General features: G+C 38.2%; 1 protein-coding gene across 8 annotated transcripts in view; it reads right to left on the bottom strand.

The window, feature by feature from the left end:
• KLHL13 (kelch like family member 13) overlaps positions 1-26,595 on the bottom strand; it is a 77,029-nt gene that overhangs the window by 19,026 nt on the left and 31,408 nt on the right. For 7 of the 8 annotated variants that reach the window (XM_059858955.1, XM_059858956.1, XM_059858952.1 and 4 more), the window contains one exon: positions 1,023-1,164. In XM_059858955.1, coding sequence (XP_059714938.1) covers positions 1,023-1,164 — 142 coding nt within the window. Of the gene's footprint in view, positions 1-1,022; positions 1,165-14,418; positions 14,571-26,595 lie in introns of those variants that run through there. The other variant, XM_059858951.1, reaches the window with a different exon arrangement.

The following is a 26,595-nucleotide window of genomic DNA, read 5'->3' as shown; positions in this document are numbered from 1 at the left end:
TATATTCAATGATTAGTATTCATTGAAAACAAGCAGAATAATCATTTTCCAGATACAGCTGATGAATGCCAAGTACACCAGGCCTTAGAAAGTAGTTTTATTCAAATAATTAAGTTATTTTCAGGAAGGAGTTCATTTGGTAAGCTTTCACAATAGCAGTTGTTTCAGGTAGGGACTGCTACCTTTTTTGGATCTACCCCTTCTGGTCACATATGCATTCTAGATATAATTCTGTTCCACAGCAATTCAAGGGGTTTACAACCTAACAGGCTGCAAAAGTCTGTGACCTGAAAGGAAAGCAGTGATCTGGTTCTATGATTATCAAATTTGTTACCAAAGCTGATATGCTAAAAACTCCAAAATAAGCTCCCATTATACAACTGATCTCTGAATTACTTATAGCATCTAACTGTAATAAAAAATAAAATCATCTACAGTGGCATCCTAGAGCAAGATTTCTTCCAAAGATGTTCCTGGTTGTGTATACTGGAGGATGGATTAAATACTCTCCTCCTTCATCCACTGTGGAACAGAAACTCAAACATAAACCATTTTCCTTCAAACTCTATTTTTCTAATACTAGCAAGAATGTAAATATTGTCTCTATAGATGTTCTACTACACAGTAGTGCCATAGTGCCCAGCACAGGGCATTACACCAAACCTGGCAGGGCTCTGCTACCTTAGGGACATGCCTAATGTAAATAAATAATGATATTTAAGTGAGCTTCTTTGCTACAGCTGTCATGTCAGAGGTAACAACATTTAAACACTAAGAACTTGAGAGTGGACTGGGAAAAGGCCAGGTTTTTTCCCAAACTGGTGCTGAAAGTTGAACCTCTATCTCACAGGAAAGCAAGTCCCAAGCAATGCTGGCTTGTGGGCATTGACAGCACAAGAACATGAGAGTTTTTGAGGCTTTGCAGGAATTACTAGACTAATAAAATCTATTGAGTGGACACATTGTTTAGAGCAGCCAAAAATCTCAGTACAACTCAAAACAGGATGAGAATATTTAATTACCTGTAACACCACAGAACTGTGAGTATTGCTGGTGAAAAATCTGGTGGTTCCTGTCTTCGAAGACTGCAGGTGGGCAGAGACGCCCATATCGCTGCTGCCAAGAGACACTTTCATATGAGGATCCTCCTCTTCCACCAGGGATCTAAGGGAATTGGAACAGAGAAACCTCAAGACCAAAGTCATTTTCATTCAGTGATCTTTTGTTCTAAACCCATAGTCTTCTGGGATGAAATGTAACTGCACAGATGCTACAGGAAAAAAAAATCAACAGGCAACAGAATCAGTCCTTAGTGGTTCCCTTTGGCTAATTCAAGAAAGTAAAGGGTTAACAGTCTCTAAAAATGCATAACTGCTTTTTTGATTGTAAGTTTTTCCTTTTCCTTTCATTCCCAGCTCCCTGATTTAGACACTTGAACACTGTTATTTCTACAATCCAGTATTGTAGGATGTTTATAGAGGTTTCATCTGGTTTCCAAAATTAAGCATCTTAGCTTTTCCTTGCCAAACTGGTGGAACATTGAAACTCTAACTGTAATATTAAAAAAAGTATTTTCATTCTTACAGCTTGCATTACCTCATCCATGCATGACTATTCATAATAGAAAATATACATCATGCAGTTTCAAGCTGCAGTTGGAGTTGTAACCTGCTTTTAGAAACACACAATTAGAACTCCTTCAGGATATGATATCCAGTAGCTTGCTACTGTCCAGGCAAACACTTCATAATTTTAATTTAAGATGTGATTCCAAGCAATTACTGTCCAAATCTAGACAGGACAAGCTAATTTTAGGTAGAATCATTAAAGAATTACTGCAGTGTTATTAGCCTACTATTTTAATCTTCAGATATAAATTAGGTTACATCTGAGAGCCTAACTAGGCTAACCTGTAATTATCATACAATTTTAACAAAATTCTTCTACAGAAATATTAACAACAACTAGTTTCTGTAATTTCTGGTATTTAATGTTCTACCTATGAGCCTGTATAGAGGTCTAATGAATATGTACACAATTTTAATTGGCAAACATAAACTATTAATCCACAGAAGAGGGCATCTCTATTTTTAATCAAGTATTTCCATATCTCAAAAAAGATTTATAGCTGTTTGACATAATTGCTGAAAATTTTGGATACAGAAAGTTTTCCAAATTTAAAACATGCAGGTTAAACACTGGCCTTAAAATTAGTTTCAGAAATTACTTTAAATAACAAGAATGTGCTTAAATCCCCTCCTTTTCCCCAGTTTTCATTATGATCACTATGTGATCATAAATCAAAATGGCAAATCTGGAATTTGTGGAAGAAAAATAATTTTTATAATTTCCTTAAAAAAAAAAGAAAACATTTACCCCCAACTTCTTCAGGTACAAAGACCATGTAGAGCACTTTCTGAAATTCACATATCACCCTCATGGCATTGACACGCCTTGTTCAAAGCCATGAGTACAAAAGGTCAGCTACAAAAACATATTCAAAACAAATTCACCATTCAACAGAGTACATGGGTTTGAAACAGTGAGATTTTATGCACACAGACATAACATTGTAGGAACAAGGGTACATCTGAGCAGCTGTGACTTCTAATGTACTCAGCTGAATAAACTAATGTGGATGAACTGCAGCATGCAAGATTTGTGCTATTTTTGAAACACAATTATCTCTATTTTATAAAACAAATCCACAGACATTTAACAAAGTTTACAGGGTATACCTTAGTCTGGAGAGCCCTTTTCTATCTCTGCATCCAACAAACACAACTATGCAAAGAGCAGCAAGCAGTTGCTGGCTCATGACCCAAAATATTTTTGTTCACTCAGTTCTAGGGTGTTTTGGGTTTGGTGATTTCTGTTTATTTCAGTTTTCATACAATTGCATGGAGGCAAGAGTTTTACATAATTTCAAAGGACATCCAGTCTAAATTTGTACAAGACTTCCTGAGAAGAAATACAAAATAATGTGGGGAGACTTGCAAGCGTGGGCGTGAAGAACAACAGATTCAACAAGCATGAATCTGACTCTTTGCTCTTGAAGCATCTTTCCAAAATGTCAGCTCAGATAGATGTTACATGAAGGAGTATTTAAAATACTTTCTCTGAACTCAGAAGAAAATAGAAAGTGAACACATCATTTCAAATCATTATGGAAAGAAACAAACAAGTAAACCAACCTCCTTGGCTGTTTGGAGTGGGCTTTTTACCATGTTTGCCACATCACTGCTTGACTTCCTGACAGACAGCATAATTCTTAAGTTTTACAAATGAAGGCAAAGGCCTTGAGCATGATTCATTTATTCCAAGGATGGCTGGGATAATGGAAGCATTTTTCTGAACATGACACACAACTTCCCATAGCTCTGTTCTCTACACTTCATCCTTTATAGAACACAAGCCTTGTTAAAACTGCACAGTCAACAGAGAGGATATAATAAATATTAAAATACTTGCAAGACCTAAAAGTAGACATTTGACATGCCTGGTGTGGCTATAAGCAGTTCTCTACCTGATTTTCAATATATAATGAGCAGTTCTCTATCACACACAGAAGCTCAGCAGCTCACCACATGAAGCTAATCTGCAGAAAAGATTTTCACTATTTCTCTTCCACATTTGTTGTTATGTATGGACAGAAACTTGCACATGTGAACGAGGCATTAAAAGCTGCACATTCCACCCTACAAAAATTCACCAGAGTATAACTTTTACAATTTTAGTCCTAGACATTACCTTGGCTGATTCCATGTGAATAAAGACAAGCAGATTTTATTAATCCTATATGGGGTTTGACTTATAACTAAACAACTGTGACCAAAAAAAAAAATTGTGATGTGGGTTTTTTGTTTCTTTGTGAGGACCTGGGGATTTTTGCTTGATTTGTTGTTGTTAAATACACCACTACAGCTCAACAGTTCTGGAGGGCTGAGCATCCTCTCCCTTCTGCAGAAAGTGACATTCAGGAGCTGGGTTTAGCAGAAGTTCCAAAGCAAGGCAGCAATAACACCTGGCAATAAGGCACTGATCCCCTGAATTCCAGCCCTGTGACATTCACCAAGAGGGAAAGAGCACTCCCAGAGCAACCACAAATTCTGCCTTTGTCACTGGCTTGGTAGCAGCTCAGCATTTATCTCCACACACCTCCAAGAACCTGTCTTTGTAAGACAAAGTGAAACTACAAGTGCTTAACACAAAAAGCAAAACCCAAGCATTGCATCACATACCCTGCAACAAAATCTTGAAGTGTTCAGAATGTAGCTTCTGTTGCAGGGGCTGTAACATTAAGATTCAGAAATAACTCTGCCATTCGCACCCAGAACAGATGGGAAATGGGCTGAATGTCCAACTGACTTCCCTACAAAACCACAGTAAGTACATCTGTCCTGTTTGGACACTTACCAAAGGCATTATTTACATTTATTAACATAGGTCTACTAAGCACTATCATTAACTCAATAGTAATGAAGGTAAACATTGATTTTTTTTTTTACTTTAAGTACAGTATATCACAATTAAGTATACTACCAAAGGAGAAAGTTAATTCACTTTCTAATTAATTCTATTGTTCTGATCAATAGAAATCATTAAACAAGAAGTACAGCAGTACCATTTTTACCCAGAGCTTTAAAAAGTTAGGAAACAAAAGTCAAAAGAAGCTAAAACTTCAGTAGCATGTAGTGAGAATTCACAACAAGCTGCTCTAAATGTGGATGTTAAAATCACCTTCAACAACACACACTTGATCTGGAGAGGGTTGAACATTACAGTAGTTAGCCAAGAGAATGTTGGAGTTGAATGTGAAATGAATATTAACACTGCAAGAGGAAGGCACAGGAGCTGCCTGACTTTCTGCAACCTCTGGGAAGCAGTGGCGTGCAGCTCAGAGAAAGGTGCCAGAGGTTAATTAGTTGCTACCACAGAGTAGGTTGAATCAGAATTTTCTTTCCAACCACATGTTGATTCTTTCAAGTACAGCACAGTTTTTTCCTAGAGGCTACAAGCAAATGTGCTTTTCTCATGACTCCAAGTTAATCCTCTGAGTACTTCCAACTGATATTTTTGTAGTGATGAAATACAGAGTGTTCATTATATGGATATTAACATGCTTTAACTTTCCAGCAAATACTGACAGATTTCACTGGCTGGAGTTACAACATGATTCACAGAGGCAAATTGCTTTCTAAACCACTTAGCAAGTATAAACCTGTTAAAACAGTTCAGAGGCATCCAGGTGATGATGATAAGCAAAGATCCTTGAAAATTGTGACAGATTTTATTCTCAGCTAGAATATTCAAATCATGCAGTTGCCATTTTGTAGAGCTTAGTGGCACAAATGAAATAAACCAATATTCTGACGTTTTCTTCAGAAGTAGTCAAGTTTATTCTGATGCAACAGGAGCAAGGCAACTAATACTATTGAGGATTTTTTCATTTCCATCAGTAATCCATTCATCTATTTCTCAAACTATTGTAGAAACTCATTGAAAACAAAGTAAGGAGATCAGCCTACCGCTACAGATATTTTAGAGTGCATGAGTGCATGTTCTCCAATTTATTTAAAACCCAGTCTTTACATAACTCAGTAAAAGCTTTGCCAAAGCCAGATCGGCCGGAGAGTGAGTTCTTAATTTGGTGAAGCTCAATAGCTCATTTTTGAAAGGACTATAACCTTATTTTCTCTGTCAAATTACTGTTAAATGAACCATGACCATAAGTGTTCTGGTCACTGGTAAAATGGCTTCTGGTGCAATCACCCCTGGCATGTGCCAGAACTCTGATATTTATCAGGTAATAAGGACAGAGATTTCAATTTCAGGTTATTCTTATTGCAAGCCAAATCTTTATGATTTTATGACCTATCAAAAAAAACTCCCTGGTACATCCCAGGGCTATCCTATCCATGCACCTATGCATGTAATTCACTAATGAACCTATTAATTAAACAGCCAGTAAAATACAAGTAATTTTTCACTTTGTATGCATAATCTGCTACAGAGTATTTAAGTAAGCTTAGTCTCCAAAAAAACCAAAAATTATTGTCTATATTATTGTCTTCTCATTATGAACAGATGTTCCAACTTCCTGAGTAATGAATTTAGGAATTCCCCAACAAAGTACCTGGCCACCGTGGAGCTCAGTAAGCAGAACTGATAGGACAGCATTGTAATAAGAAAATCTCATCATTTTTTTTAAGAAATTCAAATATTAACATAATGTAGATGAAAAAATTATGCAATCATGGTATTGCACATTTCCATTTCATATCTTCTACTCATAGAATTTCAAGAAATCCTTTATTCAGGCAAAAAAGTTACTTTTATACTTCTACTCCCCTAAAATAACATCTCTTCCTTTTATTACCACTTTTTATCAAGAATTTCTAATTTAATTCTTTTATGGTATGAGCAACCCAGTAAAACTAACCAGCTTTTATCAACTGCTAATAATTTCTTATTACAAAAAAGCTTCTAAAGGAAATGCAAGTTCACATTTTAAAACACATACATGACTCCAGCTGGAAGAGAAAAGGTCATTTTTGTGCCAATGGGTTGACATAGCAAGTTAACTCCTCTCCACAGACCAAGGAGCAGGTTTAAACTTCAGTTCTGGCTTTGGGGCACACAGGAACTGACACTGCTGCTCAAGAGCCAAAAGAAGCATGAACACAAGAACAACACTGCAAGGCAGGACCTAAATTGCTTTGCATGGATCACCTCTGTGACACACAGTGCATTAGGAGTGGCAATCATGCCTTTTTTTCCTTTATCACTATGACCAGTTATCCTACACTACTGGCTTCAGATGTCACTGTTCTTACTGGACAGTTTAAAGACCAAATTTTTATTAGATGAACTGGAGGCTGCTGCTGAAACTAAAAACACCTTGTATTTTTCAGGCTACTGTCTTTCTTTAAAATGCTATTTAATTAGGTTCACTTGAAAGGGGCCACCACAACCAGAAGTTAACAGACCTTCTGCCTCAAGTGAATTATCATTGCACTGTAACTACTGTGAATGCAATCTCCTTAAACAGTTAATGGCAGCTAGTGCCAAATACTTCTCACTTTGGACAATGCTCTGATGTTTATATTTTAATATTTCACTTTTTACACCTGATCTTTTTCATACATTAGATGGGCAGCAGTAGCAGCTGAACATTTAAAAATATTTGCTTAGTAACTTCATACTGAGCTCTTTTAAACAAGTCTCCACTCCAGGAGAAAGGCACAAAGTAAAAACTTACTGTTTCTTAAATTAAAAAGCAAATAGATGCCCCATTTTCCACCTTTCCTCTAAAGTGAGCATGTTCTGTAAAAGAGAACCTAAAAACAGGCTCTATACAATAGACCAAAGCAGTGAGAAGTGGGTCTTTACTTTGACAAAGCTCTGCCCGAGGGAAGCAGGAGATGAGGATACAGGACCTGCAAACCCCCCAAACAGAGCAGAGAAGGACAGAGGTCATTTGTGGGCACACACTGATGGGCAGAGGCAGGCAGTGCTCCAGCTTTACCTGTTCTGACACACTCACAGCACAAGATGCTCACTGCAGTGACCAGCTGAAGGCAAGTCAGTACAGGAGCAGCAGAGCCTGAGCAGCTCTGCCAGCACCATCAGCAGAGGCAGCAAGGCTACAAGGGGAACAACAACCTCAACCTCACCTGAAGGACAGGGACAATGACATGTGCTTAACCACAGTCAGGCTCCAGGTGAAGCTATTTCTAGAAGCAAAGTTTTGGAGACTGGTACTTATATGTCAAGCCTTAACTTTTCCTTTTTGGTTTTTGTTTTAGTACAGTCAAGTCTCTTTGGACTTCAACATGCAATCACAATATTGTGTCCAAGCACACAAGGCCACATCAACAGAAAGTATGAGAGCTACTACTCAGGTGATTGAAAACATTGTCACTGTTCCCAGCACCGCTGGATCTCAATGGCAAGTAGGAGAACACAGAAACAAAGAAACTCCCAACATCACTTAAACCTTTCTGTATCACTTTCTAATAAGGCCACACTGTGACCAACGTGAGCAGATCAGTTGCCATAAAGCCAGCAGAAGAGGACTGAGCATCACCAACTGTTTAGGTATGATTTCCCAAGAATATGCACACAGAAAATATTCTCTTCAAAACTCCTTCTTAAACAACTAAACAATCACAGGTCTCAAGCTGTTTGCAGCATAATTACAGCCCGCTGGTTAATTCAAATTTGTTTTCCTCAGAAACAAAGCAATATTTGGCTCAGTCACTGCTATAAAGCTTTTGTTCCCAACAGCATTTAATCTCTCTGGGAGCCTTAGCATCACATCCACATTTATCTGTTTGACAAAGGGTTTGCATTCATTGATTCATTCGTAGCTTAAATCTGCAGACTTGCATTGTTTAATGATGCTAAATTAGAAACAGTTCACTAATGACTTTTTGCCAAAGTTGGTGTTTGTCTGTTGATTCCTGCTATTAGAAACAGAAAAGGCAAGGAAATACACATTTTGTGGCTTTTCTACACAAGGAGAACTATTTTATTCCCTTGATGTTGAAAAAGGTAAAATAGAAGAGTCAGAGGTTTCACAGTTCAGGCTGGACTAACACTGCATGTATTTTCTGCTCTTTATATTTGGTCTTAAGTACTCAAGAGTTAAACAAGAATTTTGACTAGGCAGCTTAATACTTCCTGTGTATTACAAAACACAAAAACCATTCTGCATGCACCAGCAGATTACAGTTGTACCTCATGTGTCCTTAGTTTTCACACACAGAAATCAGTAAATTAACAGAATGGCTCCTTAGAGACAAATTTAAGTCTAAGAAGGCACCTGCACTTTGAATATTTGGTCACAGAACACACATCCCACTGTATTCCTGAAACCAAATTAGGAACTACTCCTCTCAAGAGTGTTAGAGGTTTTTCCCCTATATACTGGTCAGAATAATTCTGATACCTTAAAAGTCAGTAAGATTCCGAATCTACCATTCGTCTTGCTCTGTCACTTCTCACAGATGTTTCAGCATTCTTTTATTGCAGTCTGCCAGAGAGGATGTAGAGGGGCATTAATTACTTGCAATTGTAAAATATTTTTCCCCTGTGTGGTAAAGTATTTAGATCTGTGCATGCCAGATAAGAGGGGCATGTGACTTGTTCATCCCATGAAAAACCACAATTGCAATTTAGACATTGATGCAATCTTTGTCACTGCTGGACAGCAGCAACACAGCTGCACACTTCCACTTTAGTGTGATAGCTACACATCATTACACTACAATTCCCATTATTACCATTTAGAACAAGCAACTACTATTTTAAAACCCAAATACTCACCAAGCACTTTTTGAAAATCCATAGGTAGCCCCATCCAAATGTCAAGAGAAAATACCACTTAACACTAGAAAAGTCAATGAGTAGAATGTGACTGCAGAACAAGATTTTTTCACCTTAACAAAGAAATAATGGCAAAAATAACAAACTGCCAGAACTGTCATGCTGGCAGAACAGGCTAACATATTCTAGATAATTCAATAAAGATGCTTTACCATGTCACAACACAATGTCAATATTGCAACATCCTGCTATATATATAAGGAGAAGTGTGCAATTTTGGGGACCTGTAGGCCACATCATCCCTTATGAAGTCTCCCCCCCAAAAAACAGTAGCCCCTGGAGACTTCATGATAAACAAGTTGGAAGTTTTTTCTCATTTTTCTCAGTTTATTACAGCAATGAAATTTGCTGTATGAATGAAATTTCAAACTTAGAATTATCTATTGAAATACCTATTATATAAAGAGCAGAAGAAATACCAACAGGCACAAAGGAGAACTCTATACACAAAATTTCTAGGATTAAAAGCAGTCTCCTATTAGTATGATGCAAGCCCCTTCTACTCCCCCTTCATCCAATTCATCTTTTTGCACGTATTGTCAGATCAGTTTAAAACATATTTGAGGTGAGCTGCATACTGACTTCCAACATGTTGAAGTTTGAAATATCTAGGAAGCAATGTCATAAAATGGAAATGTTGCCAAAGACAGGAGCACATGAATATCCTGTAGTCTGTCAAATGCTCAGGAGCCCAACAAAAGGGTTCATTTCCTAAAAATGACCATTGAAGGCAGCAGACACACATAGGGTGGTCTCACCAAAGAGAACCAATACAGGTGCTCTGGTGAATTACACACACACACACCTTTTCCCATTTAAATACATATCCCTGTCTAGGATAAATTCAAAGAGCTCATTGTAGAGCAAAGCAGATAGCTGGAAGAAGACACAAAAGCATTAACCTGTAAAACCAATATAAGCAGCTAAAACTAATGCTGCTTACTCCAGAATATTAAGAATTTATTCTACCTTTCTGCAAAGCAACTGATTTCCATTAGAGCAAAGCATTTCCTATCTGACGAATTTCATAACCACACGACTCAGGATAGACTGTGTAGTAAACCCTTTGATAACAATACATTTGGAATACTACATCTGTTTATTTCTCCTAATATTAGTCAGTTATTTGTGAAAACACATGCAAAGAATAGTTTCCATTTAATACTATTCCATGTGAAAAGACAGAAGGCACTAAGATTACAAGGGGATTATTCTGAAATAAGAATTCTTCTCTTTTATTTATCTTTAAAATTGGCATGCAGGTGACTAAAACAACTTAACTGAACATTTAACTTTCTAAAAACCAGCTAAGAATATTCTTGCATGACATAACCTTAATAGAACTCTGTAAAGTGTTTTTGGAAATAGTGTTTTTGCATTATTGAACTCTTTGTAGATGTTCACCATAGCAGTTTAATCTCCTGAGTTTCCAAAAACATCTCTTCCATTTGTATTAATTGAAGATGTGCACAATATAAAAAAAATTTACATTACTGGCATGAATAGGAAAGAATTCTCTTAGTTCTTAATGCATGAGATGCCGTGCACCATGAACAATAAGTGGGACCCATGTTCCTTTATGCCTCAAAGCTGGTAAATATAATTCAGGACTGCTCCTCACCCTCACTGTAGTAGTGCTTAAATTCTTAAGCTCTGATTATGTCAGTCACTGTTGCTTTTTTGTTTTTAAACATTTGGCAATCATGTTAAATAACAGCCATGATGCCATGGGACATCACTATTCACCTTCTCCTTTCCTCTTATTCCCTTGCTGAAACTGTCCACCTAATATATGAAGTCATGTAGGTCTCTCTCCACATAGTCAACACAACCACAAATATGAATATGATTTGACTAGTGGTGCATAAACTTGCTGTAACAGCTTTCACAATGTTTGACAAACAGCATCTATATTCTAAACCCCAGCAAAATAAGTGCCACAAAAGAAAATGCAGCCTGACAAAGACGTGCGCATGTACCCACAGCTGCATTCCTAACTCATGCACTCAGCCAGCTGCACTACACCTACAGATACTGGCACATGCCAGTCTTCCAAGTCTAATAGAGCCTAATTTTCCCTAAGCAATGTCACTGGATCTCTCCAGCTTGGGGGAAAGTTCAAGCTATTCTGGATCAGTTTCAGCAGCAGTCAGGGAATGCGAAGAGTTACCTCTTTGCAGTCAGGATGTCCTGAAAATATCCCAAATAAATAACTGGTGGTATAGAAATCCACCAGCCAAGACGCAGCAAGTCCCTGCTGCTCCTTCCCATTGCCAGGAAAGGGGTACCAGCTCCCACAAACCAAGCAGACCTCCCAGTGACAGAACCACATCCTCACCCACAAACTGATCACACCTCAGCTTCTGCAGGTCCTTCATGTCAGGTACTGCCCAGCCACAAGTTCCCCACTGCAGAGCTGCGAGATGAGCTCCTCACACTCATCTTCCCCCATCAGCAACTACCACAAACTTCCCAAGCAGAGACTGAGCTAAGCCTGCACAGCTGCAGGATAGTCAACATTTTGCAGTGGCACTTTGCACACAGGTACTTCATCCAAGAAGCCAAACCTGCTCACAACCACCAGTCTCAGCATTTTGAGACAGGGAAACCAAGGCAGAGTTCAGCTATCGGGTACACAGACCAAAAAAACTCCAATAAAATCTATGCATCCTGATCATCAGTTTAATCTCTAGATATGTCACTTGTAAATCATAAGCAGGATGAAACTTTTAAAGCTAAGGTCACCTTTATTAGAGGAACCTGAAAAACTGGAATTTCATTTTAAATACAAGGAAAAAAAAACCCAAACAAAACACTTTTAAGATCTTCCTACTTTGCATTCCAAACTACACTAAACCCCTTTTTTTGTAAGATTTAGATGTCAAGTAACAAAGGGATTAAAAGCTCAACCATACCTTTGTATACACTAGATCCAAAATATGAATAAAGTGTTCATCTGTGAATTCTAGAGTTTTACGGCCATTTATTTTACATCAATACATGTTCCATTTCACACACCACTTACTCCTCAACCCTTTACTCAAAACATAAGCTCTTTGCCAGTGTGCAGAGTACTACTTACAACAGAAGTTATAAATATGAATATGAAAAACAGATTATATAAAACAGTATCAAATTTACTGTTATCGCTACAATGAAAGTAATTAATCTAATCACCTACTTTACTGGCCAACCCAAATTACAAGAGATTTTTTAATTAGTTGATTTATATTGCCTAATCAAATAGGTGCCATTTTGTAGTGTTTCTCATTCTTTATAATAAAATATATGAATCATTTTAGCATTAGATATACAAGTCCTCCTAATGCCAGGTCTGTGTGCCAATAAAGAAATGTCTCCATAAACATTGAGATACATTGACTCATTATCAAGAGATGATTAAGGCTGCTGATCACATATTTCTCATGCTCCAGATAAGCTCAGCATCATATAGTTTAAACATGATCACTAAACCTGCTCATATTTTCAACACACTGAGATAATCAGCCACAGGATCCCCATCACAAAGGCTGGAGCATTCTCAGGGCTAAGATTAGCACTTTAAAGGCGACGCACAAAAGAAATGCTCCCTTTCAGCAGCAGAGACATCAGACTGGGCTAGTTCTGATTTTTCTTGCATTTAAGACCACTACAGTTTAAAAACAACAGCTTAAGATAAAACACCAATGACACTGTTCCCCTGAAACAGGTTCAAATGTCTCACAACTCTTACCATCTTGATACTTTCCTTATATTTAAGTCATATTTTTTAACAACTCAAAATAGGTAGCAATTTATAGGAAACAGCTTCCCTTTTGGTAGCCTTAAGTATACTTGATGCTTCCCATAAAAATTCTGAAGCACATCCACACCTTGTAAAAGATGAATTAATCTCAAAAGCGAGTGTGCCCAGCAGAGGTTTGGTACAGGAAGGTTTGTTCCCCACCTTTCTGCCCGAGAACAATAGTGACCCTGCACATGGCGCTGGATCCTTTCAGCCCCACCATAACAATGCCATGCTCAGCAACAATTAAAAAAAGACATTTAGAGGACCTGTGCACCTCTCTCTTACAGCATGTACCTACTGTGGCTGTAGCAAAAGCCTATCTGTAAGCTGCCAACACAAGCTTAAAAGTACTAATATTGTAGGGATTAGGCTGGAATTCTATTGGAAAGTAGTAGCCTTTACAGCAATTTCCAGATAGAAGAGTCACCTACACTGCTACCTGTGCATTTTAAAGCAACTCTTCCTCCTTTTGGAAGAGCTGCTTCCTTAAATAAAAGCAGAAGGAATTCAGTACCCTGAGCTTAGTAGTTTTATTTCACAGAAAGAAAAAAAAGCCACCTGTATATGCTAACACAGAACTCACAGCAACAAAAGGTGAACAAAAGCTGCATCAGGATTTGGCAAGACAAAGGCACATTGTGAAGCTACTTTACACTGACAGCCTGTATAACTACGTAGTTATTCAGATATGAATGATTCAAATTTATGTTATAAGCTTTTATTGCAACTTTTTATGTAGACATTCAATTAGTATTAAGGCTAAGACTTTAAAGAATAAAACAAGACCAAAGCAGGATGATTTCACCTCTACAAGAACTCACACGAACAAAAGTGCAATACAATACTGCAGGTGATTTCAAGCTCAATTTCCAGATGAAATAGTCAGAAGGAAACGTTCACATATACACTATATAGAAAGCCTGCCAGCCTCAAAGCTTAACTTGTCATTTCAAGATCAGCTCTACAAATTAACACCACCACAAACTTTTCAAATGAACATACACAGTATCATTATGAATAGGGCTTAATCTGCACAATTTCTCTACGTTTCAACAAAAAGGGAAAGACTTGACACGACATCCATCATGAAACATCCAGGATAAAATCGGGAGGGGGGTCTACATAGCAAACAAGATAAAATTCTGAGTGCCAATGTCATTTAATATGTATCAGGGTATCTTGCCACAGGGTAGTCTCACAAAAAGAATTCCCACCTTATTATCCTCATTTCTCTCACTTACATGTATGCTGGAGAAAGTGGCGATGACCTGGATGTTTTAAGCACAGGAACTGGGAATTTCCAGATAGCAGGAGAGCTCGTTTTCCATTTCAATGGCATGTTGTCACCACGGTACTACAATAACAGTAAACAGCGTTTCCATAACAGACTACCAACTAGGACTTCCATTCCACACACTACTGACACAGCAGTGGCTGCTGCTAAGAACAAGGAAATGATTCTGCCAATGCCCTTAAACCGATGCTTCCAATCTGTAAAACAGGGCTGTAAGGCATCTCCTTTTAAATCCTGCTGTCCCCTAAAGCAATATGATGATTCTATCCTTCTAACTCAACAATAGTGCCACCTCGTTAGGGAAGCACTGACTGCAGTATATGTTAAGAAAAAAAAGAAAAGACTGCACTCTGCACACCAGCATAATGCAGCTTTATTTAATAAAAGCAGCTAATTTTTAAAGTACTGTTTCTGATGCTATTGTTCTACCTTAACAGGGACACTGCAGCACTCTACTATATTCTCTTCCTATTAACCTCATTTCTGACCAATGGAAGCAGAAAAAAAAAATGGGTTTCATATGAAAATGAAACAACATACCTACTCAGAATACACTTGTCATCCTCTGAACATTCTTCTTTTGAGCTGCAACAATACAAATGGGATATAAATCTCAGCATAGCCTTAGGCCACGGCTAATAGAGATCTGTGACTAAATTCAGCAGCCTGTTTTCCTCCTGTGCAAGCTCTGACCAAACAATACAAGAATGCCATTATGGAAAAAGCCCATTGCAAAAATCAGTCCTTCTAATCCATAGCTAGGAAGACAAAATAAAGCAGAAATCGCTGCAGGTTTCTGCATGCTCTTCTAATAGCTTCTGGTTCAGGATGCTCTCATTTTCCTATTCTCATTTCCAAGGAGGAAGAGCAAAATCTCATGCATTTTACAACATGATATGGGAACACAAATATCACTCTGTCTTCTGCAGTAGAGAAGCAGAGACTAGCAGGCTGTTAATAGCAGTCTTTGTAGGAACGCTATCAACAATCTAATTCTCAACGCCCCCCAGCAGCTCCCAAATTGCCTCCAGAGCTGACGAAGCAGATGGGGCCACGCCGGTCCCCACCAGGGACCGCTCCGCAGCTCAGGGCTCTGCCTGGTGACCTCCCGGGGCTGACGACAGCGGGGAGCAGGGAAGGCAAGCTATTAAAAAGGGAGTGGGGAATTTAATAGCATCTTATGCAGAAGCAGAGCATGTTTCTAGGGAAGAGAAGGTAGAGATTCCGCTATACTGATTACCTTACAGAAAAAAATACATCACCTCTAATGTATCGCCACAGCAGACCAAATCAACACTAAGATATTTAGTCTGCAGATTTCAGAAGTCTCTGTACAGCATGACAATTTTTCTATTCATCAGGACAGCTTAATCCTCTCATTAAAAAGCCAACACCCTGTCACGCTATTTAGCAATAAAGAATTGAACCAGGAGCTATTTCTATAAACGCCTATAAATTTATACATTCTAGTGACATTTAGCAACACTGATAGGGTTCTGTAACAGTGAAACATAAGTTTCACTGTTACAAAATGTTTTTCACAATGTAAATTCAATTTTGGGATGAAATCACCAGGGAGTAATTGCTGCTCCTGATCATCATTATTGAAAATAAGTTTTGGGCAAGCTGCTACCAAATCCAAAGGCGAGGAATTAAAACAACACAGGACAACCTCACTCAAAACCAGATGTACCCCTTGGACAAACAATTCAGGGCCTCTCTCCCACTTCTCTGAAGTTCTAAATTATAAATGAGCAGCGTTAACCCAGGCAACAAATATCACAGGAACCGGGATGCTGAAGAGACACCACTGTGTATGACAATTGTGTTTATATGCTGTGACTGTTAAGAAACACTAGTCCTGCAAAAATATTTATGCAGTTTTAGCACAGTCATACTTTTAGCAAAAGAATTCAAGTATTTACATGCCAACAGCCAGGCTTGGCTACACCCTTGGTCAACACTGCAGCCAGTCTCACAAGCACACACAACACCAGACTACTACATCGTGCCAGCTCTGCCCTGAAGGTCTAGAAATCATGTTGAAAGATGTTAGACAGCAGCTATTATAATCACAAAGTAAAAAAAAAAATCATTAATTTGCATTCACACACTCAGCTTTGCTTTTGCATTCACCATTACACAGAAAGTGTCTTAAAATACAAAAAGCAAACACAGTTACTCCCTTCCTCACACAGAGTGCAGCCAGAGCAGACAACTGGTAACTGCTTGTGAAGCCTCTGCCTCCACTGCTCTACCACCCCCAAGGAGATCTTCACATGTTTTATTTATTAACAGCAGCAGGACTAATTTCAGAAAAAAGAATGAGGTTAAAGACAATCAATGGACCCCTTTTTCAGAAGTAACTCCTGAAATACTCTTTTGATCAGTAAAATAAAATCCAACTCAAGCCATAAAGTCATTCCCAAGCATTGACTGACATTGAAGTCAATCCAGACAGGCACAGAAATCAGAGTTCCTTCTCACTTTTGACCCCAACAAGATCATTCACCCTAGAGGGCAACATGAATCCTCAACTACCTGCTCTCCCTTGTGTGCTCCTGGTCCCACTTACTTTTCCACTTACTCCACAAACATAAATAAAACCTTAGCAGAAAAAACAGTAAACAATTTTTTTACAGTACAGGAATGCCAAGTCCAGCATAAACTACTCCACCAAACAGTCCACGTACAAAATCCAGAATTGAAGAAAGCAGCAGTGCCAGGTACTCTAAAAATAGGGAAATACTTGTCACTTGCTAAAGAACAACCATGTGAGAAATGAATCACCTATCCACACATAAGGAGAAAAAAAATAAATCAAACCCCATTTTCTTCCTGACAGTCACAGATTGGTTGCATATTCACAAGGAAAATACTACTATTATGTATTTTATGCTTTGCATCAACTATTCCTGAGACAACAGAACATCTCAGTATATAATTCTGATATTTTAATTAAGACTTCAAAATAAGACTTTAGCTGCACATTTAAATATATGGGAAAAGTAATCTGATCTCCTGGAGTGTGTTGTACCACTGAATACACATTTTTCTATTCTCATACTACATAGCTTTGCCACTCATCCTCAAATGAAGGATTCTGGGATTCTGAGGGCCAAAAGCAGCATTATACCTCTGTGCAGAATACTCCTTGCTGAGAAAATATTTTCCCAGTGAAGTGCTCTGAAAACATACCAAATTGGCACACAAAATGTGCTTTAAATTTAAAACTCCTAAGTGCTGAAAATCCCATGATAACTGCACAGGTTAAACATCATTTTGGGACCATTCAAGGGGCTTTTCTGTAATTTTCTCACAAGCATGTTAACATTCAAAATTAAAAGCATCTACTACTTATAACTTGCTTGAAGTTACATTCTACTTATTATCCAAGTCTGCCACACATCCTTAATTCTGTGTACAAAAGATGAGAAAGTGTTTGGGGTTTAAGCAACTTTTTCCATGTTCATGTTTCCAAAGCTGCACTGAGCACAGACAAGTAACTGACAGAGTATCACGAATTTCTGCACAAAACTCAGCCATAAAGGAAAGGAACAGGTGGCATAAGAAGAACAAAAGTAAATAATGCCACCAAAGGCAAGATCCCAAGGTGCCACTTTACAGAGCTGAGACACTAAGAGAAGCCAGAAGCTACTGACTGGGGCTGAACAGCAGTGCAGCTCTGATCCCACAGAGAGAAGACTGAAAAAAGTGCTTGTGATTAGAGAGGAGAGCATTTCCTAACCCTCTCCCTCCATCTATATCCTTCTTCACTATTGACCAAGGAGCAAAATTTGGCCCAGATGAGAAAAGCAGGCACACAGCATCACACTCAGCAAGCACATGACCAAATCACACACAGAGTTCCCTCGCCAGGGCACTGATCACAGCATCTTTTCTTCTGAAAGCTCTTCCTGATTTTCAGAGCAGGAACACAGCTGAAACCACATCCCTTGTGACTCTCTTCCTTTTCTGGGGATATCCTCTTCCCTGCTATCCTCCCTGCTGCTGCCACATTGTGTCACACACAGCAACTGTCAACACATTGTCCTCTTACAGCCCACTGTGTTCACAGTTCTGGGCATCTGTACATCCAACAAAACTTTTAAACCATCTCTGCATTTCCCATAAGACTTTCCTTCACAGTTGTTCAAAAAGAAGAAAAAGGCAAAGGCAGAAAGCTGTACCAGAGCCCACGCAACATAAAACTGCTCTAGTCTGAAAGTATTTATTCTTAGCCTTTGAATGCCACCTGAATTTTTGTATGAAAACCAAGCAGAATAAAAGTTAACTTCTAGAGATGTTGCTGGATTTTCATCAATTTGCACAGATAATGAGTTCAGCCTTTTTTCCTCAGTTCTTAAACTGTTAAAAACAAAACTGAAAAAACCTTGCTCAGTCAAGTGATTTGCTGTGGTCAAAAAATTGCTGTTCCACTTTAACAGGCTACTTACCTCTCTCCTTTTATTCATCTCTTAGGTGTCAGAGGAACTGAAAGCACTAGGTGAAAAGTAAGGTTATGCTACATCACAACTTTCTAAAGTCTTCCAAACCCTTCCCAGCATGACCCGAAAAGTCTTCTCACTTCCAGAACCTCAGGCTTCTTAAGCTTTCCAGAAAGAAAAGCAGCCAAAGCTACAGTGACAGTGTGATGTACATCTCCCATTTTCAGCTAGAAATGTAGACAACAGAAAGGTCTTAATATTTGTCTCACAAACTACTTCCTACTGATATAGTGTTTACATAAGAGAAGATGCCAGACTCAACAACAAGAAAAATACCTTAAAGTGGTAGTGGTTACACCAGTAAACATATTCAAACTTCTGAGACTCTTTTCCCCCCACACCCGTGTTCTAAAAATTCATTGCTACAAAAGCATGTTTCCATTTTAAAATGCGCATTTGTTATATAATAAAATCCCTGGTTTATGAAATTAGGAGCAGCAGAGCTCACTCCAAACTGAAGGCAGAAAATCAGTTTCACATAGGGACGAATTGCTCTCATCTTTTCTATATCTTCAAACCACCAGCCTGCTGAGCTGATGCATCCTACACCACACAAGAGCATTTTGATACAGAAGAAAATAAAGCAGAACCCCCAAAATCCAGCAAAATATTCCCAAAGGCATGGAGCTCAAATGCAGCAATCATTTCAGCAATTTAAATATGGCTGCAATGGCATAATCTAGAAACTGAAGAGGAACAAATAAGGACGTGAAACATTTCTCTACAGGTTCCCAAAAAACTGACTGTGTGATAATTTAATTGGCTTCCTTACTCAGCTCTTTCCACTTCACACGGGTGCTTCTCACGCCTCTACCTCTGGCTTTTCAGTCTATTAAACTGCAGCTGTTCCAATTACTGGAAGAGAATAATTAAAAGATGGTGTTGACAGTACTGCCCTGTATATGAGTCAGGTAATTAATACAATTTCTTTGACCATATATATCAAAATATTCATACCAAAATTCATACGAAGGGAAAACAAGTCTTTGCCTAAGGAGGAATCCAAAGGAAACCACTGCAGTCACATCTGCAGTCCTCTCACAGCAGCACTGAAACATTCCCCAAATACTGAAGAACAGAAAAAGATTGGCTATATGCACCTGGCAATGCTTTTACTGAAATGGCAACTTTTCTAGAAACATCAAAAGTCTTACTAAGAAATCTTAATAAATCTTACAAAAAAACAGTTTTTGAATTAATTTCTTTAAATTACATTAAGAAATTATCTTTAAAAACGCTAAAGACAGTTCTGACAATTACACCTGTATTTTGACTTGCTATCTGCTATACTGTCTCAATTCTTTTTTATAACTGGGGATAAAAAGGCCCTCAGACATTAGATGTAAGTTACAGCAGCTTTTAGAAGCAGTTGTACTGTAGACATCGAGGTGCATGTGATGGATAATAAATGGATCCATCCATAATCTCATCTCATAAATGGATCAGAGATGCTTACAAAGTAGTTACTACCAAATAAATTTAATTCTTTTAAACTGGGATGACTGCTCATGGAACAAGGAACAATCATTAAGAAGTGAGATAAACTGGGTTTGCAGCCAACCCCTCCTGCTGTCAAAATGCTGTAAGTAGTGTTGGTTCCTGTCTCTATAGCAATATGTGGAGCCCTTTCTCAATTAGGAAAAAAACCCCACTAATCTTTAAATATTAAGTTAAGAAGTCAGGGTATGTCCTATGAGTTTAACAAGAAGTGCTACAGTTTTCTGTCCACTCACTCAGCGTTTTTCCTGTATAAATAAGGAAATTGCTGCAGTAACATTTTAGGATGCAGCAATTCAGTGAAAATTACTATACATAAATATACATATGCATACTATATATATGGGATTGTATATATAGCATGTGTGTGCATATATATATACACACACACACACACATACACACACTAGATATAGACATGCATTTTATATATATATATATTTGACAAATACACATTACCCGCATCTGACACAGTCACTTCCCCTTCCCTTCCACACCCCTCAGATAGGAGGGATACAAATTCTCATGATTTTGAGACTACCAAAGTAAGTATATGTTCTTCAACAAACCAAAGATGCTGAGAAGGAATCATATTGAGAAATTAGTTTCTCCATTTCACACATTCTTCAAATGTCCATAACCTCTGTCGTTGCATCATTAATAAATTTAAAAAGTCTTATAGTCCAAGTTTGAAACTTCTGAAATTATTCAGCAACAGCAAACATAAAAAAAAAAAAAAAACCACAAAAAAAACCCTCATGCCATTTCCTATAAGGTCACAATCAACTATTTTTAAAACTATTTAAGTAAAATAATTTTGCTCAAATCTTAAGTCAGGTTCCCAAAAACTTGCAGGGAAAGGGAGACTAGAAATGCACAAATTCAGTCCCTGAAGTATTCACACTTTAAATATTTGGAAGCATTCATTTATTAAAATATTAAAGCTTGTCTCATGTATATTTGGTAACTACATAAAGTCTCAGAAATATTTCGAATATTCTGAAGTGTGTGCTCCTTACCATGAAAGTGGGTTTCATTTTATGCCACTTATGGATGCCTTGCATTTTCTTGTGTGCATCCTTGAAAAGAGATTTTTCTAAAATTGAGGTAAGATTTGTCAAGATGCACTGTAAACTTAATTACAAGACAAAGGTTATAATATTAAAAAAATTATCAGCTTTGCTTGGGTAAATTACTGTTATGTAAAATTTATTAGGTAAAATAAGGTCATGAAACACTTAGTAGGAGGTAAAACCAAAGAGAGCTAATGAAGGTTTACAATTTTAGATCTAAGTCCATGTACTCTACTGACAGCACACCACTAATGTTTTTGAATTAGCACCAATTTATTCAGAGAACTTGGCTCATCTTCCCCAGGTGATTATATTTAATAAATCAACACAGAAAACTTAATGCACAGTCACAGTAGCCAGAGTGACCCTGCTGAAGATAACTGTCTGAAGCAACAGTTATTTTTATTAGGTCGAACTGTGAACTACAAAGAATTTTTTTCTAAACAACTTCTCCGCAGCTGTTACAGTCTGCTGGCTGCTCTATTTATTTTGGTAAAGTATGCCTAAACACATTTACACATCAGACTCAAATGCTGCAAATATATTAAACAATTTAGTAATGGAACAGAAGCCAGGAATGAGCACCAGCCATTAACAACTCCAAGATTTCCTGCACCACAGACAGCAAACTGCAAACTACAGGTGTCATGTGTTGGGTAACGTTTTTTGGAAATATTCTTTAAGTGGAAGTTTTTAGGCTTTTTCTTTCATTCTTACATCATTTATACATAATCTGTTAGTCCTCTTGCATTCTCTAAATCCTACCATCTTTGTCCACTGGAGTGTGTTTTGGTGGTCCTGCACACCTACAAAACACAACCCTGAGGAAAAGAGAAGAAGAGCAGGGAGGAGTGTGGGGAGTCAAGAACAAAGCCTTGATTACTGCTCTTGTGTGCTTCTGTAAGGACTCAGTTTCATTAAAAGCCAAAAATACAAACTTCTCCTGAACACAGGAATTCCCACGGCATTGTCACCTCTGATGTCTCCACTGTGCACACTCCTGACACCTCCATCCCAAGGCCAGAATCCCTCAGGAAGGCTGACAGAGAATGAGATTGAAAAGGTTTCAAGGAAGATGCTGATGTTTCAAGTCTAGGTTGTCAGAAATCATTGTGTGCAACCCGGGAGCCATAAAAACTGCAGCATGCATCTTCCAGGGTCCCATGGACACTGCAGTGCAGTTGGCTGGATTCCTTCAAGGAGCCACAAAAGGTGCAATCCATTTAATTACCTGCCTTAAGATACCCTGAAGCATATTAGATACAAATTTTTACTAAATAGCAATTTGATCTTAAAGTTCAGCTCGCCCCCCTACACAGGGACATGTGAAAGTCTTAAGTAGCAAAAAGTTCAATTTCAAATTTGTCACTAATGTTAATTGTTTGTGGCTAGTGTTAACCTCTCACATTCAGTGAGTGAAAAAATAGTATCATTTCTCTACACTAGAAAAGGAGTTTCAGGACCACAGATCATTTCAAATAAATGCCATGAGAAAGGTGAAATTAGTAGCAAAACCAGAACAGCTAACAGGCAGTGTGGGAAAAAGAGAGTTTTGTACTACATTTTCATTATACAATAACAGTGTATTCATGACACGGAATTAGCCCCATCCTAGGGGTCATCAACATTTAAAAAACACTTGCAACTTTCAAAATGCATACCTTGCTTACATCTAGATTTTTCCAGAAGACAAAAATACATGACCACAAAACCAATTCTTTATATGAACTAGTTCCATTTCTCTGAAATAAACCACTATGTTCTACTTCTAAATCACTAAATATCAAAACTCCTGTGTAATAATTAAATTATAGACAGAAAATTACAAACTGCTTTCATCTTTAGCAGCTCTGAGAACATAAATTTAAGGAAAATTCCGCATTTCCTAGGCCAAGTTTTGAAAAATGCCAGTTAGTTATTTCAAATATATTATGGTGGGCAAACATACAAGCTGTTAATTCATTTCCAAAAGCAGATTGAAAGTTTTAAAATATTCACTTAGCAGACTGGAAGAACTCTGCAATTGCAATACCCCTATTTAGTGGCAATCTGGATAATTTAGGATCAAATGAGGACATGCTGCTTTGCATAAAATAATTGTACACAGCAAGAAAAGCACAAGCTGATTTTAGAAAGGCCCATGGAAGAATGGCAATCTTACTTGCATTTTTAAAAACTTCAAACTATTTAAATCAAATACTTTCAAGTCTTATGATTATAAACCTTTCTTTCATGAAACTTCAGATATCTCCTATTCAAAAATGCAGTTCAGTGTTTTCACCAATGTCTATGTAGCAGCTTCTACAGGGCATTTTACCAGCACTCCACACACTCCTGACAGTTTCCTATATCTTTATTGAGATGTGGCCATATCCCTTTGTCTGGCAAAGCCCCCTTCAGAAACACAGAACTGAAAATAAATCAGTGAAGCTCACAGGAGGAGAAGACTGCAGAGAGGTGGGTGGGAGGCTCAGCCCAGTAGAAGCCACCACCAGCACAGCTGCACCACTTCATCCCACCCACATCATCTGGTCAGGAAAAAGAGGGCCTAAATTCTGCAAATAACCCCAGGCTCCTATACAAAACAGTCACATCCTTCTCATCTGTGCTGCTCTAGTCAATCACAGCAGGCTCAGGAGAGATCACACTGGAGAAAAAAAAATTAAAAATCAATAGATGTGCGTGGTGTAGATGTCCTTGGGGTGAAACAGCATTGCACAGCTGTGATGCATGAAGACACAGTGCAAGAGTCAGCTAAACCAAGAAATATCTGTATTTCAGCACCTTCTGCAGCTGCAGTAGTGTGCTTTTTTACAGCTGAAGATATCTTTTTGAAGCATACATAGAGAACACCAAGCAACCATGATAACTTTGAGCTGGGACAAGCCCTTCACTGAAATAGTTCTAAGTAAAGCAGTTGTAATTCAGGGCTTTGTCTGCCAGAGGGAGCTGAAGGAAAGTGAAAAAAATCCCACGGATCTCATTCCTTCTTAAGTTTCAGGGTTGTCCTACATGTTGCAACTAATATTCTAACAAAAAGGGGGGCTTAATGTAAAATCCACCACAGCTGTGTCCAGCACAGGGCACACCCCTGCACTGACACCCCCCTACCAAAACCCTGCCCAGTGCCCTCGCTCTAGGAGTGAGTCTCTCTACATTGAATGGAAATTATACCTCCATTTAAAATGTATTTAACTACTTTTTGATCAACATCATAGTGGAAATGACTGCTCCCAGAGACAGACTAATAAGGAAAGCATCAAATGAGATGGTACCTAACACCTTCTTACACCAGCTTGTCAATAAATGCAGGGCAGCACTGCACAAAGATCAAGCTTCCAGTTAGAACAAGACACATTATCTGAAAATAGATTGTCATTAAAAGGTTCATTGGTCTTTTTTGCACACTCTTTTCACATACTGCTTCTAACACCTAATGGTGGTACACCTAAAAATCTGCCTGTGGTTAGAGGTGCTACCACTCAAAACTATCATTTATATGTTACCATACCAAAAATTATTTTATAGCACTTGCTAAAGAGCTTAAAAGAAACAGGAACTGGTCTCATTTGGCAAACTGACAAAGCAAGCTATTCAAACAATGTGTTCATGGGAAACTGGGATTCTGTAAAACAGCTCAGGGAAGAATTTCACTGCACATATACTGGATAACCCCTTCCCCTCTGCATTTTCAGGTAAACTACTTCCACCTTCAAAAACTTTACCAATAAAAACCTGCACACAGGGGCTTCGCAGTTTAAAAGAAAAAAAGGCAGATAGATATACCTTTAAATAACTCTTTTAAATGCTAAGGTCTAAGCTGATCCAGCTATCCTTAGATCAAAATTTCACCAACAGCTTTAAAATCAGTGCAGCAGCATCGTGTGCATTTCTTGCAATCAGAACACTTTAGGAAAACCAGTTGCGCCACCTTCTGGTATTCACATGAACTACGCAACAAGAAAAATATTTTAATCCATTCCCATTTTAAATGGGAAAAAAACCCAGTACAAACAGAAAACTCGCTTTATCTATGAAAACAATGAAAAATACTACTTTTTTTAAGCTTTGATTGATCTGTGCAACATCATAGCCAGGACTAGTTAGATTGGAACTAATTTGTACCCAGCCTTGGAGTCCTTAGGCTGTACTACCCAGGAGACAGATTTGATGGTCCTTAGGGGTCACTTCCAACTGAGGATATTCTATAACACCTACTGACAAACACAGCACCCTTCCCACACATTACCTGGTCTGAGACATGAGTTATTCTGCTCCTTGCCCCATCTTACCAGCTGCAGGAAAGAACTGGGAAAGGCAGAGAGTGAATAGGATGAGAAAACTTCTGGAATGACTTCTGTACAAGAACTGACTTTCAGATTTGACTTGACAGCATTGAAAGCAGAGAGGAAGGAAGAAATACATCAGAGTACATAGTGTCACAAAAAGCATGGTAAATGAGGGGTCCTTATTCACCAGCTCTCCAACACAGTAAAGAGAAAGCTTTACATGAAACTAGCAGATGTTTGGTGAAAAAAATCAAACAGGAAATGTCTTCAAGTAACATGCTGCAGCTATCCCACCAGCAGCAGCTCTTCAATAACTGCCTATTACAACACAGATTCACTGAATCAAAGTGAGCAAAACAGTTTAAACCAGAAGTGGTTGTACCCAGTGCCCCGTAGGTGACTCCAGCACTCACAAACAAGGCCAGCAATCAAACTTCCCCACCTTACCCCCCACTGCCAAAGCATCCCTAGTACTGCAGTGGGGCACACACAAGGTTATGTAAAAACAACTATAAATGCCCTTCCTCCTGTATTACACCTGGATCTATGTAATTAACTCTGTACTGATAAAAACACAAGGGAAGATGAGTTTAAGCTATGACTTCAAGACATTTTTGATCATTTCCAATCTACGCCTTCAATATAAATCTGTTTCTAGATGTCAAATTCCCACCAACAGGTTCTGAAGCAGAAAAAACTTCGGTGAAGGAAGAATGAAGGCATAGAATTAGGTATGAAATAACATTAACAAATTAAG

Source organism: Haemorhous mexicanus, chromosome 14, assembly GCF_027477595.1.
Source record: "Haemorhous mexicanus isolate bHaeMex1 chromosome 14, bHaeMex1.pri, whole genome shotgun sequence".
Taxonomy (NCBI): Eukaryota; Metazoa; Chordata; class Aves; order Passeriformes; family Fringillidae; genus Haemorhous; species Haemorhous mexicanus.
This window is presented reverse-complemented; position numbering and strand designations above follow the sequence as displayed.